Below are 17,777 nucleotides of genomic sequence, written 5' to 3' on the forward strand. Positions count from 1 at the left end.
TATTAGACAAGCACTCAGGAGACCTGAGTTCAAATTCAGTTTTTAATATTTTCTATTTGTGTAACCCTGGGCAAGTCACATAACTTATCTGCCTCATTTTCTTCAATTGTGAAATAGGGATAATAATTTCACCTACTTTCCAGGATTTTTGTGAGGAAATGACATGATATTTGTAAGTGCTTAGCACAGTGACTGGCATAGAGTAAACACTTAAATAAATACTTGCTTCTTCCTTTCTAATTAGGCTTATTTCACTCTCATTTGTACATCCAAGTTTTCCCATACTTCTCTGAAGCTTCCACATTTGTTTTTTCTTATTGCACATAATATTATCTCACTGCCCAACTGATCACTCCATAGTGACTTTCAGAGGTGGATTCCTATGCCTAGAATATACACCCTTCTTACCTTCTCCATAGCAAGAAATCATTTGCTTTCTTAAAAGTACCCAGATTCAAGGTCTGTGTTTAAAAGCTCAATGACAAACACAGTCTCCTTCTTGAAGTTATTTTGTATGTACATTGTATTTATGTATATATATATAATCTCTATCCCCTCCCACCCAATAGAATGTAAATTATTTGAGGATGACCATTGTTTCTTTTTTCTTTTTTTTTAATTTTGTTTCCCTATGCCTGTAATACTGTCTTGAACATTTTTTGGGTGCAGATTAATGATTTCGTTGGTGTAAGAAACTCCTTATGAGGAAATGTCTTCTATTAAAGCAAATTATCCTTTAAGTTATTATTGTAGAAGATTGTCTACAGAACTGAGACATTAAATGACTTATCAGACTCCTCACACAACTAGCACATTTGTCAGAGGTGGGACTTTAATGCGGGTTTTTCTGACTCCTGGGCCAATCTTGTCTTCTCTGTGACATGCTTCCTTCTCATCTTGTACATAGGTGGTAGTTAAATAAATATTTACTAAATTGATTTGAATTGAATAAAATTGAATTGGTAGCAATAATCATGATGGGTAAAACACTGGTGGTAGTCAAACAGAGACTGGAGGACCCTAAGATGGAGATGTCAGGAATATTAAGATCACTTAGTAGGGATGTTAACTATGAAAACACAATAGCCGCAATCTGCAATCAAAAGTAAATGATGATCTTTGCTCCCTCTTAATTCCAGCTGGTGCATCAGTGACAACATCACTACGAACAGCATGATTACTAGAACCTCAGTCACTGAAGTTTTCTTATGTCTTTGGAGATTTTATTTGTCTCCAAGGAGCACTGGATGGAAAGGTTTCTGGCAGCATTTTGGAGTTTGCTGTGTGGTTGGATTCATCTCAACTGTGCTCTTATATCTTGGCTTGTATTGGTTCCTGTCATCCTTAGCAATTTTCTTCATTCCATTTTGGATTACTATGTCCATCCTACTGTGTTGGTCCAAGCATGTACGGTGCTTTGGTATTCTCTTCTTTCTCTCTTGTGGACTACGTGAAGGTAGAAATGCTCTGATTACTGTTGGAACAGGGATTGTGACATTTGGCCATGTGAAAAATATCTTCCATAACCTGAAAGGCCTTCTGGAAGGAATAACCTGCAATCTCAGTATCAAAAGCTTTATTATCCTTTTCCCTTTCTTGAATAAATACATTGAAGCAATTAAGTGGCTTTATAGTCTTGTCACAGATATCAATCTTTTTGAAGAGATTGTCTCTTGGAATCATACTTTGGACTTGTCTGTTCTCAGTCCAAGCAAGGCCTTCGAGATTAGACTAAATGACACCAAAGGAGAAATCCTAAGTGTGATAGACCATGTAACCACTGTCACAGAGGTGGTGTCTTCTCTGGGCCAAGGACTATTGACCATCATTGGGTTTGCTCTAGTCCTCCTCAACACAGGACTCTTCATGAGACGCTTCTTGGGCCCTCACAGCCACAGATTTGAAAACATCTACATCACTAAGCATTTTATTCAGTTTGATGAAAGTGAGAGGCATCAAAAAAGACCCTGTGTCCTTCCACTTAATAAACAGGAAAGAAAGAAATATATTATTATTCCTTCCATCTACTTGACTTCTAAAGAGAAGAGAAACCTTGGACTGTTTTTCCTCCCCATACTGACAAATCTCTATGTCTGGACCCTGTTTGCAGCCATTGATTATGGGCTGTATCAACTGATTTCTTCAGTAAACAAACATCTCCCCAACTTGCCAGGAATGGAGGTTCACTTGAAACTATATAATGAGGTAAGTGAGGATCATGGGATCATAGATTAAGAAGTGGAAAGGACTTCAGAGAGCATCTAATCTTACCACTTTATTTTACAGATGAGGAAAGTAAAGGGAAGGGAAATAAGTGACTTGCCATATGGTAAGAGAAGCAAAATTTGAAGACAGATCCTCAGACCCCAGATAGAATATGTTTTCCGCTAAATTACAGTCTTGCTGCCTTTGGACTCAGAGATGTAGAGAGATGATAGGGAGTGAGACTACAAAGGGCTCTTAAGTTTTGAGCTAGATTGTGTGACTTTAAGACAGGAAATATATATATATATATATCCAATTTTCTCAGATTCAGCTAGGTTATATGACTTTAGGTCATTCACAATTCCTTAAAATCCTTTAATGAAAATCACTTTTTTTATTAAAACAAACAAACAAGTTCTCAAGGGAGGTCCTTCAAGGGTTTAAGATGGTAATTGTATCTACCAAAGTAAAAAGAAATTCTAATGAATAAATTCATATTAATAACAATAGCACATCTCTATCATATTTAATAATTATAGCTAGTATTCAAATAGTGTTTTAAGTTTTGCAAAATACTTTATAAATATTATCTGGTTTTATTGTCATAAAACCACAGAAAGTAGATGTTATTATTATCCCCATTTTAAGATGAAGAAACTGAGGCTAAGAAAGATTAAGGGACTTGTCCAGGGTCAGATGTCTAGTAACAATCTAGGGCAAAATTGAATTCAGGACATCTATCTAAATATCCAGGGTTAAATTCACTGTTGCCTCTAATGTTGTTTAGATTACCCTTTCCCCACAAAAACTGTATGAGAAAAATGCTATTATTTTCTATGTTCTTCATATAGGCCATTCTACCTCTAAAGCTACATCTTTCCTACCATGAATGCCTAGAATGTACACCCTCTTTATCTCTGCCTGATTTTTCTTCCCTTAAGGCATGGTTCAAGGAACATCTCTGAAGACTTGCCTGATGAAAGACTAGCATCCTCCTTCTTAAACAATCTTCAGTTAGCCACTTTGTATATATTTGAATGTATTCACTTGCATTTATGCTGCATGCATATTTTATATGTCCTCATTGACTTCTCCATCAGAATCTATGCTCTTTTTGAGCAGAGATATTTTCATTCTTTGTACTTATAACTCCAGTGTAGGTTGTAGTAGTTTAATAAATACTTGGTAGATTAATAAATATTTGATGACTGATTGATCAATGTTCATTTTACAAATAAGAAAACTGAAGCTGAGAGTTTAAGTGATTTGCCCATGATCACAGATTTATAAATTTACAGTTTGTAAGTAAAGTTGTCAGGAATATTAAATAATAACCATTAGGGGTAAGTCAATTAACTGCTCTGTGCCTCATTTTCCTCACCTGTAAAATGAAGTGATTGAATAATATGCCCTTTTAGTTCCTTGCAACTCTAGATTTACAAACCTGTGATCCAAAAGGAAGAATACTGGATGGAAAAAAATGAGGCTTGAGCCAAGGCCCCTACAATTCAAATCTGTGATTCTATGATCAATTTGGAACCAGGTTATCTTTCACTTTACAAACAAGAGCTGAACTTTTCCTTTCTGGATAGTATTTGATTTATGATTTGTAATTAGAAGCAGTATATTACATTGGAAAAAACATTGGATTTAGAGATAGAGAACTTAAGGAGAGGGAAATTCCTCAAGAGTTATACATAGTTTCTTTGGAAAGAGAATCCATTAAAAATATGTGAGTAGACAGGGTCTATACCCTGAAGAGATCTTGCAAAAGGATAAAAACAACACTTGTACAAAAATATTCACAGCACTCCTGTTTGTGGTATCAAAGAATTGGAAATCATGTGAATGTACAGCAATTGGGAAATGACTGAACAAATTGTGGTATATGGTATGTTATGGAACATAATGTTCTATTAGAAATCAGGAAGGATGGGGATTCAGAGAAGCCTGGAAAGACTTGCATGGACTGATGATGAGCGAGATAAGGAGAACCAGAACACTGCACACCCTAATGGCAACATAGAGGTGATGATCAATCTTATTGGACTTCCTCATTCCATCAATGAGATAATCAGAGACAATTTTAGAGCATCTGTGATGGAGAATACCATCTGTACCTTGAGAAAGCCTATGAGTTCAAAGACCAAAGTCTATTACCTTCAATTTTTTATTAAAAAAGTGTCTTATGTACTACATAATTTTGCTATCTCTAATATTTTATTTTCTCCTCAAAGATATGATTTCTCTCCCAACACATTCAATTTCGATCAAAGTATAGCATGGAAGGGGCGGCTAGGTGGTGCAGTGGATAGAGCACAGGCCCTGGAGTCACCAGACTGCCTTCTGTGGGGGGGGATGGGGGAAGCAAGGGAGGGCGGGGGAAAGTTTGTAAAATTCAAAACCTTACAGAAAATGATGGGTAGAAGCTATTATTATATGTATGATTGGAAAACAAATAAAATATTAATAAAAATGTGAGTAGGAAGGAGAAGGAAGAAAAAGGAAGGATAAGTAGAGAGAAAATAGTGGTAAGAAAGAGAAGAAAAAAGAAAGTCAGAAAAAAGTCAGAAAGAAAAAGAGAAAGAGCAAGAATGAGCAAGAAAGAAAGGATGAAGGAAGAAAGGAAGGGAGGAAGGGAAGAAGGGAAGAAGGGAGGGAGGAAGGGAAGAAGGGAGGGAGGAAGGGAGGGAGAAAGGAAGTAGGGGAAGAAAAAGAAAGAAAGAAAGGAAGGAAGGAAGGAAGGAAGGAAGGAAGGAAGGAAGGAAGGAAGGAAGGAAGGAAGGAAGAAAGGAAGAAAGGAAGGGAAAGAAAGAAAAAGGAAGGAAGGAAGAAAGGAAGAGATAAAAGGAAGGAAAAAAGGATTGGAGAGAGGGAGGAAGAAAGGAAGGAAGAGGGGAAGAAAAGAGATGAACAAAAGTAAGAGGAGAGGGAGATGGAAGTAGAAGTGGTAAGAGAGGGATCTTACTTTGGTCAGACCAAATACAGTCATTTTAAATTCGTTTGAATTTTATTTTGTTGGTTGAAAATTGAAACAGAGGCTCTGTCGTTCCGGGAGCTTATTCTAAGAACCTGAAACCCTAGGGTGCCTTATAATTAACTAATTCCTTGGGCCTGGGAAAGGGGGTTGGGTGGTGTTCAGTGTAATCAGTTTGAAAAAACTAAGTAAATGAGAAAACAAACAAAATGTACCTGCTGAGAAGCAAGCAATGAATCTGAGAGGAGGGCCTATTTAGATTTAAGCAAGAAGTATCTAATGCTCTTTAAAATGCTTGCTCTGCAGTGTATAAATACAGATACTTGCCAACATAATGGAATTGAAAATGAGAGATAAAGTTCCATTTCCATCCTCTCTCCTGCATTTTTCAGTTCTATGACCAGATTCATTTATTGTTTGCTAAATTAGTGAAATTCAGAAATGTTTATGAACGCAGGGATATTTACATGGTTACACACACACACACACACACACACACTCCCATAGATACAGAAAGAAAATAAAAAAGTAGGAGTTCAAAGCCTAAAGGATTTCAAGACTTCAATGTGAGGGGGAGATGACAAGGCATTGTTAAGCAGGCCAGAGAATAAACAAGTCCAAACAGGAAATGATTGGGAGTGACAAGAAGGGGGCAGAGAATGGAAATAATTGGGAAATGGGAGGTTTCCCAATGGGGGAACAAGACAGAGCTTGTTAAAATTAATTTTGTCATTGGATTCCTCATAGGTGCTAAATGTCTGAATTCGTGATTTGTGTGGTTTTTTACCTGCTATATGTGAGCAGGTTCCCTTAGATTTTTCAAGTATGTTGATAAAGAGCAATTTGGAGGATCATAAGTTGAAGGTTAGAAAGAACCTCAGAGGTCTTCTACTTTAACCCTCCTTCTTTTAAAATTGAGAAAATGTATGACCCAATAAGGAAAATGACTTGCCCAAGCTCACTACACTAGTGACATCATCCACACTATGATTTTTTAAAAAATTTTTATTTAAGGCAATGGGTTTAAGTAAATAAGTACCAAGGTCACATAGCTAGCTAGGTATTAAGTGTCTGGGACCGTATTTGAATTCAGGTACTCCTGACTCCAGGGCCGGTGCTCTATCCACTGCACCACCTAGCTGCACTATGCTTTTGAAAGATGAAATGTTTCAGGGCATAGGATGAATTGAAGTTCAGATGGATCTGAATTGGTGAATCAAGTTAGATTTCTCTCCCATTAGTCCAAGAGAAAAGAAATGATGGCCTGAACTAGAGTACTGGTTGAGAAAACACTTGAAACATTCACCTTCTGAAAGAGTTAAATATAAAAATGTTTACTCACTGCATTTATAACACAGCTTCCCAACCCTCAAATCCCTGCTTAGCTTCCTTGATGAAATGCCTACTGTGCCACCTCGAAATTGGCCACATGCTGCTTTGTTATTGCAGGATTTCTCATCAGCCATTAAGTCTGGGTGTTTTGGCAATTTCAATTGTAGGGAAGAACTGGCACATTTGCTCAGGAGAACTAAACTTACCTATTTAGTTGCAGAGGTTCATTTTTAATTTGTTAATTAGAGATAGGCCACAGAAATTGTTTCCCTTGCTTTCTTCCCTAGACAACAGAACATTAATCCTCTCTTCCTCATTTCTATGACCCTGCAGTATCTCTATTATGTCCAAACAGGGGAAAAGAAAATGTGTTGATCCCTGGGTATGATCAGGTTAGCATTCTAAGTCTGTGACCACCAGAGTATTAGGATGTTGGGATAGTAATCGAGGACTAAGTATCACATATCCCTGAGGTTTTAACTCTCAAGTCCCAAGGCACTTCATTTAAACTGGAATATGTTATTCATGGATAGGATCTGGTCCATTAATTCCTGTTTTCCAAATGTGAAAACTAATCCACAGAGAGATTAAATGACTTTCCTAGGTCAGGGAAAAAGCTGAATCAACAAACCTGACTATTCTTATTGGCTTCATTACCTGACTATCAATGTCAAGTTCTTAATTCTGGGCCAAACTTAAGCATTTCACATTGACCTTGGTATGGTACCTGCATCATCCATTTTTTTTTTTGCTTCGATTAGGAAGGCAAATATTCCTAGTCCAAAATATACCCCAGATTCATGAAACAGTATTATATTTTTAAAGAACTCCAGAAAAAAATTTGGAGGGAACATCAGAAAAATGCTTTCTTATGTGGAACTTATTTTAGCATCCAACAACCAATATGGTATTTTTTTGGGGGGGTCACAGAATGTTGTTTCAGAAGATGCTTTAGTCTCCTATCACTTATATCAGAATAGAATTTTCCTGTCAGGATGGAAAACTTATACCTCAGGGATGGGTTATATAGAATCTAACCCCACCTTTTATAGAAACTAGACCCAAATGAGAACAGTCCCTCTTCTTGGATCAAGTTTTTAATGGAAAAAAAAATTGTTTTCCCCACAATTTTCAACATCTTTATTTAAAGTTTTGAGTTCCAATTTCTATTCCTCTTCCTTCTGTCTCCCCCTTCCCTTCTCCCCCTCCCTGAGAAGATAAACAATAAGATATAGGTTATACTTGTGCAATTTTGTAAAACATTTCCATAGTAGTCATTTTTGTATAAGAAGACTTGAATAAAAGAAAAAATGAAAGAAATTGAAAAATAGCATGCTTTAGTCTGTATTCAATCAATATTAGTTCTTTATAGTATGCTTCATCATTAGTCCTTTGGAATTATCTTGAATATTGTATTATTGAGAATAACTATTATCCACAATTCTTCATTGAACAATATTGTTGTTACTGGAGACAATTCTCTTGGTTCTATTCATCAATTCATGTAAGTCTTTCCAGGTTTTCCTGAAATCATCCTACTTGTCATTATAGCACAAAAATATTCCATTACAATCATATATCACACTTTGTTTAACCATTCCCCAATTTATGGGAAACTTTGATTTCCAATTTTTTGCCTCCATCACTACTTAGCTTCCTTCAAATCAAGTCCCATCTTCTGCAAATGTAATTGTACTAATTTTGTACATATTTCTTCAAAGATGTCTCTTTTATTGGATGTCTTTGACATAACAGTGGTATTGCTAGATCAAAGGTATGCATAGTTCCAAATTGCTGTCCAGAATGATTGATTCAGTTCACAATTCCACCATAATGCATTAGTGTCCCAGTTTTCCCACAGCATCTCCATACCATGTAAGCTGGTACTTCAGAGTTGTTTTAATTCATATCTAAAACATGGATCCCACTAAGTTTCATCATCCTGATGTTGGTAGTGCTGGGTCTGCTGTCCTCCATTCTGATTAATAATGATTTAGAACATTTTTATATGTCTATAGGAAACTTTGATTTCTTTGTCTGAAAACTACCTGTTCATATCCTTTGACTATTTATCAATTGGAAAATGAATGGTTTGTTTTTTTATAAATTAGACTCAGTTCTCTATGTATTTGAGAAATCTCTTTATCAGAGATATTTGTTGCAAAAATTTCCCCCAGTTTTCTGCTTTCCTTAATAATAATTGTGATTGAATTGATTTTGTTTGTATAAAACTTTTTAATTTTACATGATCAAAATTATCTATTTTACATCTTGTCACTATCTTTTTTTGTTCCTAAATTCTTCTCTTATCCATGAATCTGATAGATAATTATTCCACATTCTCTTAATTTGTTTATGATATCACTTTTTATGTTTAAATCATATATCCATTTTGATTTTATCTTGGTGTACAGTGTGAGGTCTGTAGGAAAACTAGGTTTCTACCTAATTTCTGCCATACTATTTTCCAGTTTTCCCAGCAGTTTTTGTCAAATAATGAGTTTTTCCCAAAAAACTTAGAAACAACTTTAATTAAATATGAGTTATATAAAAGCTAAGAAGATCAAAATTGTATGAAGTTGCAGCACTGAAAAAAGAAGAGATTTGGATATCAAAACCAGATGGGGTTTGATTTATGAATCTCACATATTATTAAATTTATTTAGTGCTTTGAAATTTTAAAAGTACTATATATGATATAATATATTATATACATATATGTTCTATCTTTTTATCCTTACAATTCTGTAAAGTAGGTTTTGTAAATGTAATTAAATCCATTTTACAGATGAGAAAACAGAGCCTCAAAAAAAGATTAAGTGATTTGCCTATAGTCAATGCTAACTAGTATGAGATTCCAATCCAGGTCTATCCTAACACTAAATTCAGCATTTTTCAGATCCTGCTTTGACTTTTGGGCCCTTCACAATGTGGTTTCTTTCTTCCTTTGCAGTCTTATTTTCCTCTATATAATCTTTAGTCCAGTGACACTAGATTCCTTAATGTTCCCCTTTACACAAGCCTGGAATTCTCTCCCTCCTTCCATCCCCACCATCACTACTATATAGCTTCCTTCAAACCAAGTCCTATCTTTTGCAAAACATCTTCCCAATTCCCCTTAATCCTAATTCTTTTCTTCTGAAATTATCTTTAAAGTATCCTGCATGTATCTTGTTCATACATAGTTATTTACAACTTGATTCCCAATTAGGCTGCAAACTCCTTTAGAGCAGGGACTTTTTTTGCCTTCCTTTGTAAACTCAGAACTTAGTAGAGTGCCTTATATACAGTATTTAATAAAGACTACTTGATTTAACTTGACTTTGCTTGTGTTTTAGGTGAAGGGAAATCATGACATCATAACTGACTCTTCCTTTAATATATCTATGTTTGAGCCCAACTGTATCCCCAAACCTGAGCTCTTTATATCTAAAACATGGATCCCACTAAGTTTCATCATCCTGATGTTGGTAGTGCTGGGTCTGCTGTCCTCCATTCTGATGCAATTTAAAATCCTAGTGTCTGGATCATTCTACCCTGATGTAGAAAGGGACCGGATACACTATCTGCATGCCAAGATCCTCAGGAGAAGATCCAAGCAGCCACTGAGGAAAGGAAAAGAGAAACTGAAGCAGTTAACTTCAGAGGTAAGAATTGGACGGGACAAAAGAAGCCTAACTGTGCCTGTATTTAATCTGAGAATCAGATTATGGTGTTTACCAAGATGCAGTGTTAAAATGAAAATGACAGACTTTTTTTTTTAAACCACTTTGACATTTATATAGTACTTTGAAGTTCACAAGAAAATGTTAGAAGAGGGATTCAAAGTCAGGTCTTCTTAACTCTAAGAGCAGTGTATTTCTATGCCTTTTACCATAATGATTCCTATCAAGGCAGGCCCACATTTAAACTGTATATGCAAAGGAAATGAGGTGTGTGGTTAGAGAGCTCACCTCTACTATGCAGGAAGAGCTACATTCAAATCCTGTCTCTGACACATCTTGGCTGTGTGATCTCGGACAAATCATTTAACCTCTGAGTACTCTAGACAATGACTAGAGAGAATTTCATCACCTGGAAGTTCCCTCTACCAACGAATTCATGGTCTAATCCCTATTCCACAGCAGACAAATCTTTGGGGTATCATGAACTTGTGCATTAGAAGTATAATTATTAGGGTTTAAATTTTTTTGCTTTGTTTTGTTTAACTAAGAAAGCAGTTGTTAAACTTTAAAAACAAAATCTTAAAAATATAGGTTAAAATAAAACAACAGAAAATATAGGTTAGACATAAAGTTTTATTCTCTATTAATTCCCATTAACCTATAGATAGAGGCCATTCTAGTAATGACCACACCAAGCAGAGAGAAATCAGAAAACTTATCCTGCAATAAGGGGAGTATACATAACAAGAGTTAAGCTTAAACTTCCCTGAAGACCATTCTATTATTTGATATCCAAGAGAACCATCCTTCTGAAATGCTATTTTGCCTGAGGGAGGCCACTTGTTTTATGACTTTAAGAAACTGTAGGGCAGGACAAGTCTGACTTTCAAAATCTGAGGAGGACACACTCCACCCTTCACAATAGCTAAGAAATACCAATCTTTGACCAGGTACAGTTGTAAAAACTTACAGTAATTATTAAACCTTGACACAATTGAGTTCTACAAGATGTTCCATTAAAATCTATTTCAGGGGCAGCTAGGTGGCCCAGTGTATAGAACACTGGCCCTGGAGTGAGGAGGACTTGAATTCAAATTCAGGCTCAGACATTTAATAATTGCCTGGCTGTGTGACTTTGGGAAAGTTACTTAACCCCATTGCCTAAATTTTTAAAAAGTAAAGAAAATTTGTTTTAAATCTGCATATGCCTCACTAAAGGGAAGTTTCCTGATTATTTTTTGAAAGATCCACTCAATCTTATCAATATATTGTCCTCTCTTTAGGACCTTCCTTTAGTGTATGTCAACAAAGGAATTGATTAGTCAGTGAATGTGCATTAAGTTCTTACTATCTGCCACTCACTCTGCTAGATGTTGGGGATACTAAAGGAAAAAAAAGGTTCTCAAGGAGCTTGCATTCCATGGGAAACAACTTGTCCATGGTAGCACCATGGTAGTACCATGGTAGCACCATGGACAGCTCGCGTGCATCCCATGCTAGTCCTAGAATCTGTCTGGGGAGGTGAAAAGGAGTATCAGAATAACTGACTCATTATCCCCACCCTGAATTAAAACTTTTGGGAAATCTGGTTGAGGTTTTGGTATAGCTCTGGTTGTTGTTGTCACTACTGTTGTCATTGAGGCATTTCAGTCATGTCTGACTCCCCATGACCCATTTGGAAGTTTCTTGGCAAAAATACTGGAGTGATTTGCCATTTCCTTCTCCAACTCATTTTACAGATGAGGAATTGAACTCTTTATTCTTTGCTGGATCTTCCTCTATATAATTCCCTTTAACCATAGTTGACCCTTTATATTCTGTCCATAGTCCTCCTCTCTTCTCATTCTATTGAGACTACTCAGGACTACTTATTCACTTGATGATTTCATCAACTCCCAAGGATTTAATTACCATCTTGGCTGATTCTCTCATCTAGTCTACTTTATCCCATTCTCTCCACAGACCTCAAATCTCACATTTTCAACTGATTGAATGTCCAGTAAACATCTTAAACTCAGGATCTCCAAAGCAGAATTCATTATCCATACCCCCTCCCCCACTTCTCCCATTCTTTCCTTCCCTGTCCCCATAGAAGGCAACACCTTCTTCCCAGTCCTTCAGGCTCACAACCTAGAAGTCATCCTAGATTCTTCACTATCTCTTACTCCCACCCACCACTCCCATATCCAAGCTGTTGCCACCACTATAGTGCAGACTCCCATCACCTCATTCCTAGATTACATCCCCCCCTCCAGCCTCCAACCACACTCAATAAACTCTAGAGGCTTTCAATTGATTTTAGGATCAAGTATAAAATATTCTGTTTGGCATTCAAAGTCCTTCATAATCTAGGCCTCTCCTGCCTTTCCAGTCTTAAACTTTACTCTCTAGTCATGTACTTTCAGTACAGTGGCATTGGTCTCCTGATTATTCCAGGGATTCCATTTCTTTGGACTCTTGAGAATTTTCTCTGACTCTAACCCATGCCTGGACTACTGACTAACCTGGCTTCATTTAAGTGCCAACTACATCCCCACCTACTACAGGAAGCCTTTCATGACCCTTTAATTCCAGTGCCTTCCCTCTGTTAATTATTTTCTATTTATCCTTTACATATATATACATATATATATATATATATATATATATATATATATGTATTTGTTTGCATGTTGTAGCACCCCGCCCCCCCCATTGGATTGCAAGCTCCTCGAGAATTGAGGACAAGAACCTCTTCTTCTGCCTCTTTTTGTGTCTCCAGTATTTATTAAACTACTTGGCTCCCAGCAGGGACTTAATAAATGTTTATTGATTGAATCCTATGAGAATGTAAACTAGGATGCTTTCATAGGACAAGCTGTACTTTGATAGAATATACCAGAGTACCTCTTCTAAACCTTAGTCAATAAATCATTAAGAGGCAATTCCAGTCCACCAAACCCAATCAGTAAGGTGTCAGTACATGAATCCACTTCCAGGAGGGATGGAATGAAGTTTCATTTGCTTTAGGAATATCTGTTCCTCTCATTTCCTTCACCCCTCCCCCAAAATCTAAGTTCCTGGAGGGTACAGACTTTTAAACAAACAAACCCACAAGTCTTTGCGTTCCTAGCACCTGCCACAATATCTTGAACAGAGCTGACAGTTTAATAAATGTTTGTAGAATTAAATTGAATTGTCCTCTACCACCCCCATTTCCCCTCCCAAGAAGGAAAGTAAGGACCTTTGAAGAGTCCTCTTAGGTCTACAGATTATGCAGTAAGTAGCTTTGACAAACACCTGGTATTTGAGGCTAATTTGATTCCAATTTGCCTTTTCCGTCTTTTCCAGCTGCATTTCTGGGTTCCTGTCCTGAAAATGCTTGGGGAGGGCACCACATCCCCTGCAAATGAAAACAATCTTTGACAAATCCCAAGCAGCTCTTCAGCTAAATTTATCTCAGCGACTCCCCTCAGATTTATGGATGGTTGGCACATGTCACGGTTCATTCCTAACTCTATGGAAATGTGACATTTACTTTCACTTTATAGGTTTAGAATTTTCAGGGCCAGCACTCCAGAACTCTAGAGACTGGTTATTTCCTCCAGGGTCCATATTAGGTGCGATTAACTTGGGTTGCCACCAGCTTGGCATAAGGGGGAGGGTCAAGTGGAGGAAGAGTTTGATTGTAACTTTGTAAAGAGAAGCATGGTGATGTGGAGAAAAGGAAATAAGTATTTATTTAGAACCACTTTGTGACTGACAGTATGCCAAGTATTTTGCAAATATTATCCCATTTGATCTTCATACAACAACCTGAAAGGGAGGGGCTGTTGTTATTACTCTCATTTTATAGTTGAGGAAACAGAGGCAGATTATGTGACATGTCCAGGGTCATACACTTAGTTGAGTATCTGAGGATGGATTTGAAAACATCCTATCTCTAAGTGATCTATCCACTGAACTACTTAACTACTTAGGGGAAAGGTAGCTAGACTTGGAATCAAGCGAAATCTGGGTCCAAATTCTGCCTCTGACATTTACTGAGTAGCTATAGTAAAGTTATTTTGCCTCAGTTTCTCATTTGTAAAATAGACAACATTATTAGGCAGCACAGTAAATAATGCACTGGTTGTGGAATCAGAAAGACTTATCTTCATGAGTTCAAATTCCACCTCAGGCACTAGATGTGTGACCCTGGGCAAGTCACTTAACTCTGCCTTGATACCTATCTGTAAAATGAACTGGAGAAGAAAATGACAGCCCACTCCAATATCTTTGCCAAGAATATCCCAAAATTCTATAGTCAAGAGTTGGACACAACTGAACAATAACCTAATTAACAGGTTGCTCTTGAGGATCAAATGAAAAAGCATTTGTATGTATATGTGCGTGTATGTGTATGTGATAAAGCACTTTTTAAATCTTCAGCACTAAAATAAACGACAGCTATCATTATTAATGAGGTCTACGCTATTACTAGTAAGGCATTTGATTTGAGTCAAAGTTCTGAATTAAAGCACATCCCTTATTCCAACTCTGGACAGAATAACCATAGCATGCCTGTTCTACTGGGGAGGTAAATTATTGTAATTAAGGGTGAAATGCCAAAGAGAAAATAATTCATTTAACACAAACTTATTAAAGTCATAGAAGATGTCCCAGGAGGCAAACTGAGAAGCTCTTTTAAAGCAGAGAGTGAAATTTTTCACTTCTAAAGGACTTCCTAAAAGTTCCCTGACCCCAAATGTTAGACCTCCTTTTCTCCACCAAATGTCTTCCCCTTACTAAACTTTGAATAGTAGTTTCCTACCCAATAGAATGAAAGCTCCTTGAAGCCAGGATCTGCTTTTCATCTTTTTTTTATCCTCAGCCTTGCACATAGAGAGATGTAGGAAGCTGTAAACTGAATGAATGAGTTAATGAGCAAGTGAGTTTATTTAGAAACTGATGAAGCTTTAGTGACTTATCTTTCCCTAGAAAAATTGTCTCCTGACTTAGCCTGATGGCTGTTTGCAGAAGAGCCCAACATTACAGTAAGCCATGTGTTCATATCATAATGTTTCTAGTCCCATTCATGGCAACAAAAGAGCACATGAGACATGTGGGAATTAGAATAATGACTGATACTTATGGGGTGTGCCAAGGGTTTGAAAGACAATTTTACACATGTAATAAAATAGTGTGAACAAAATGAGTGGGTCTGCATATGTATCAGAGCTCATTATACTTAATCTCATTTGATGCTTACAACCTTGAAAGCTAAGTGGTATGGAGGCATGAAGGTGAGGAGGGAAGAGGTTCTGGTTCTGGAATTGAATAACTCAGGTTTGAACCCTTGCTCTGCCTACCATTTGCTGCCTGTCTGACTTCAGAAAAGTGACAACTTCTTTGGAACTCAGTTTCTTCATCTATAAAGTGAAGACCTTTGGATTCTCCAATCAGCTCTGTATCAGTGATCTTATGACTTTACATATAGTTTACAATTTACAAAAAAATGGAGTTAACCAATTTTATGTGATATTTCTAGGGTATGTAACAAGGTTAATAAGTTTCTGTCATGATGTGAACTCATGATTCCAAGTTTAATACCACACTACCTCCTAAAAAGGGGAATATGATCTGTGTAATCTTTTTTCAGTTAATAATTTAAATTAGCTAGTATGTTAATGAATTTTCAAAAATAAACATAATAAATAATAAAGGAGCAAAAGTGTATAAAATCATTTGCATTTATCTTTTTGACTGAATTTTACCCATATCAAGGCGGAGATGGATGTTGTAGTTCTGCCTATAAGAAATGACTGGTCATTTTAAATTTACATTGCTTTTTTTTTTTTTAGGTTTGTCAGTAGATCATTGTATCATTGATTTAAAACTGGATGAGACTTTTATGTCATCTAGTCCTACCTATACATATTACAGATAACAGCACTAGTGTCCAAGGACACACAGGCATTGAGTGACAATCTGAGTCCTGAGCAGGGATCCCAGCTTTGCTGCTTATGACTTTTCTAATCTTACAATCCTGATCTCAGTTTTTTTTTAATCAGTAGAATAAGGAAATTGGACTAGATGGTCTTTATTATCTCTAAATACTACGGAGCCAAGATCCATTAAATCCAATGAATAGCAATTTCTAGAAGCAACATGGTTTAGTAGACAAGGAGCTTGGCTTAGAAAGTGCAAGACCAGGGTTCAAATTTCACACTTATTCACTGTATAACTCCATACAGCTTATCTATCCTCTTTGACCTTCAAGCACTGCTCTAGAACTTCTATATTGTCACAAATGAGTTGCTAACATTGTCTTTCACTTGAAATGAATAACTAAACCTCAAGCATCTGCCCCATTCTCTTTCTAATCCTCAATATCTCTTTATCCACGGCTTCTTCCAAACTTCCCACAAAGATACCCAGACTTTCCTCATATTTTTTTTTCCAGGTTTCATTGACTCTTTGTGGATACCTGGTGTCCCATTTTTCCAGGTTCTAGGTGTTTGGAAGGCAGAATCTTTCAGACCAAAGCTCAAAAACTCCCATCAAAGTGTTCTGCTTTTCACTAGTCAGCCATATGATATACTCAGTGAATAACAAAGCTATTTAAATTAAATAACAAGCTAAATTAAGTAACAAACTATTCCTCCCATAAACCTTGTATTCATTCTCCCATAAATAGTACACATTCTGTAGAAAAAAAATGTCATCTTCAACATTATCAATGTAGCAAATTTGCAAAATCTTAAATTCATGCATACATATATACAAATATACATCTACAAATTTATATTCATATACATATATATTCACATGTAGTTTCACTTGAAATTTATAACTCCCTGGAGAAGACATTTTTATTCTGTAAAATGCTACCCAATTTACATATGAGAAAACTGAGACTGAAAGAGGCTAAGTGAATTCTCTAGGGTTACAGATAGAAAGTGTTAAAGGCAATATTTGAACTAAGATCTTCAAAACTACAATTCCAGCACTTTATTCACTACATCAACTCTTAAGAATTTGATATGGGATATTTTATATCTACACATGGAGATAAAGTGGGTGCTTCCATATGAAAACATGAACAAATAGGGAACATATGTGACAAGATCTCATGCACAGAGAATTTTCAAAACCTTGCATTGTCTATAATGTTAATGTCTTTAACTTTGTCCTTGAACTGATCTTTGGCAGCCTATTTCCCCACAATGCATTGCTTTCTTTTTCAGGAACTGACTGTCCATTACTCTCTATGAATAAAGGATCTTTCTATATGGAGTTGTTTGCTGCTGCCTCCACCAGACATTGTTCTCTGCTTTAGCTATTCCTCAATTCTAATTTCCTACTCTTTGAATGATTCTTTTCTGGCTGAATTTCCACTCAACCACCATGCTTGGAATTCTATGCTCCTTGAGAACAAGAATTGTCTTCTACCTTTCTTTAAACTACCAAATGCTTAACACAGAGCTTGGCAAATAGCAAATATTTAAAACCTGATTATTGACTTGACTTTTCAGAATTGCCTAATAATATTATTTACCACAGCTCCTAGGGAATCCAGGTTATAACTGTTTTGTGAGTTTTTAAAAAGACATCTACCTTCTATTGTGTGATAGGTG

At 36.4% G+C, this 17,777-nt stretch overlaps 1 protein-coding gene across 1 annotated transcript; it reads left to right on the forward strand.

Moving 5' to 3' along the window:
• The first annotated feature begins 1,173 nt into the window (after nt 1–1,173).
• DCSTAMP (dendrocyte expressed seven transmembrane protein) lies at nt 1,174–13,584 on the forward strand. The gene is made up of 3 exons (XM_074207495.1): nt 1,174–2,205; nt 9,853–10,161; nt 13,510–13,584. Exons 1-3 carry the CDS (start codon nt 1,174–1,176, stop codon nt 13,582–13,584), a joined length of 1,416 nt encoding a protein of 471 aa, XP_074063596.1.
• Nucleotides 13,585–17,777: the final 4,193 nt, after the last annotated feature.

Source organism: Macrotis lagotis, chromosome X, assembly GCF_037893015.1.
Source record: "Macrotis lagotis isolate mMagLag1 chromosome X, bilby.v1.9.chrom.fasta, whole genome shotgun sequence".
In the NCBI taxonomy this organism is placed as follows: domain Eukaryota; kingdom Metazoa; phylum Chordata; class Mammalia; order Peramelemorphia; family Peramelidae; genus Macrotis; species Macrotis lagotis.

What these genes read in the sequence shown, in the direction of transcription:
- DCSTAMP (XM_074207495.1), top strand. Translation starts at nt 1,174, where the DNA reads ATGATTACTAGAACCTCAGTCACTGAAGTTTTCTTATGTCTTTGGAGA. An exon ending in ACTTGAAACTATATAATGAG is followed by an intron (nt 2,206 to 9,852) that starts GTAAGTGAGGAT and finishes CTTGTGTTTTAG; the next exon opens with GTGAAGGGAAATCATGACAT. An exon ending in TGAAGCAGTTAACTTCAGAG is followed by an intron (nt 10,162 to 13,509) that starts GTAAGAATTGGA and finishes CGTCTTTTCCAG; the next exon opens with CTGCATTTCTGGGTTCCTGT.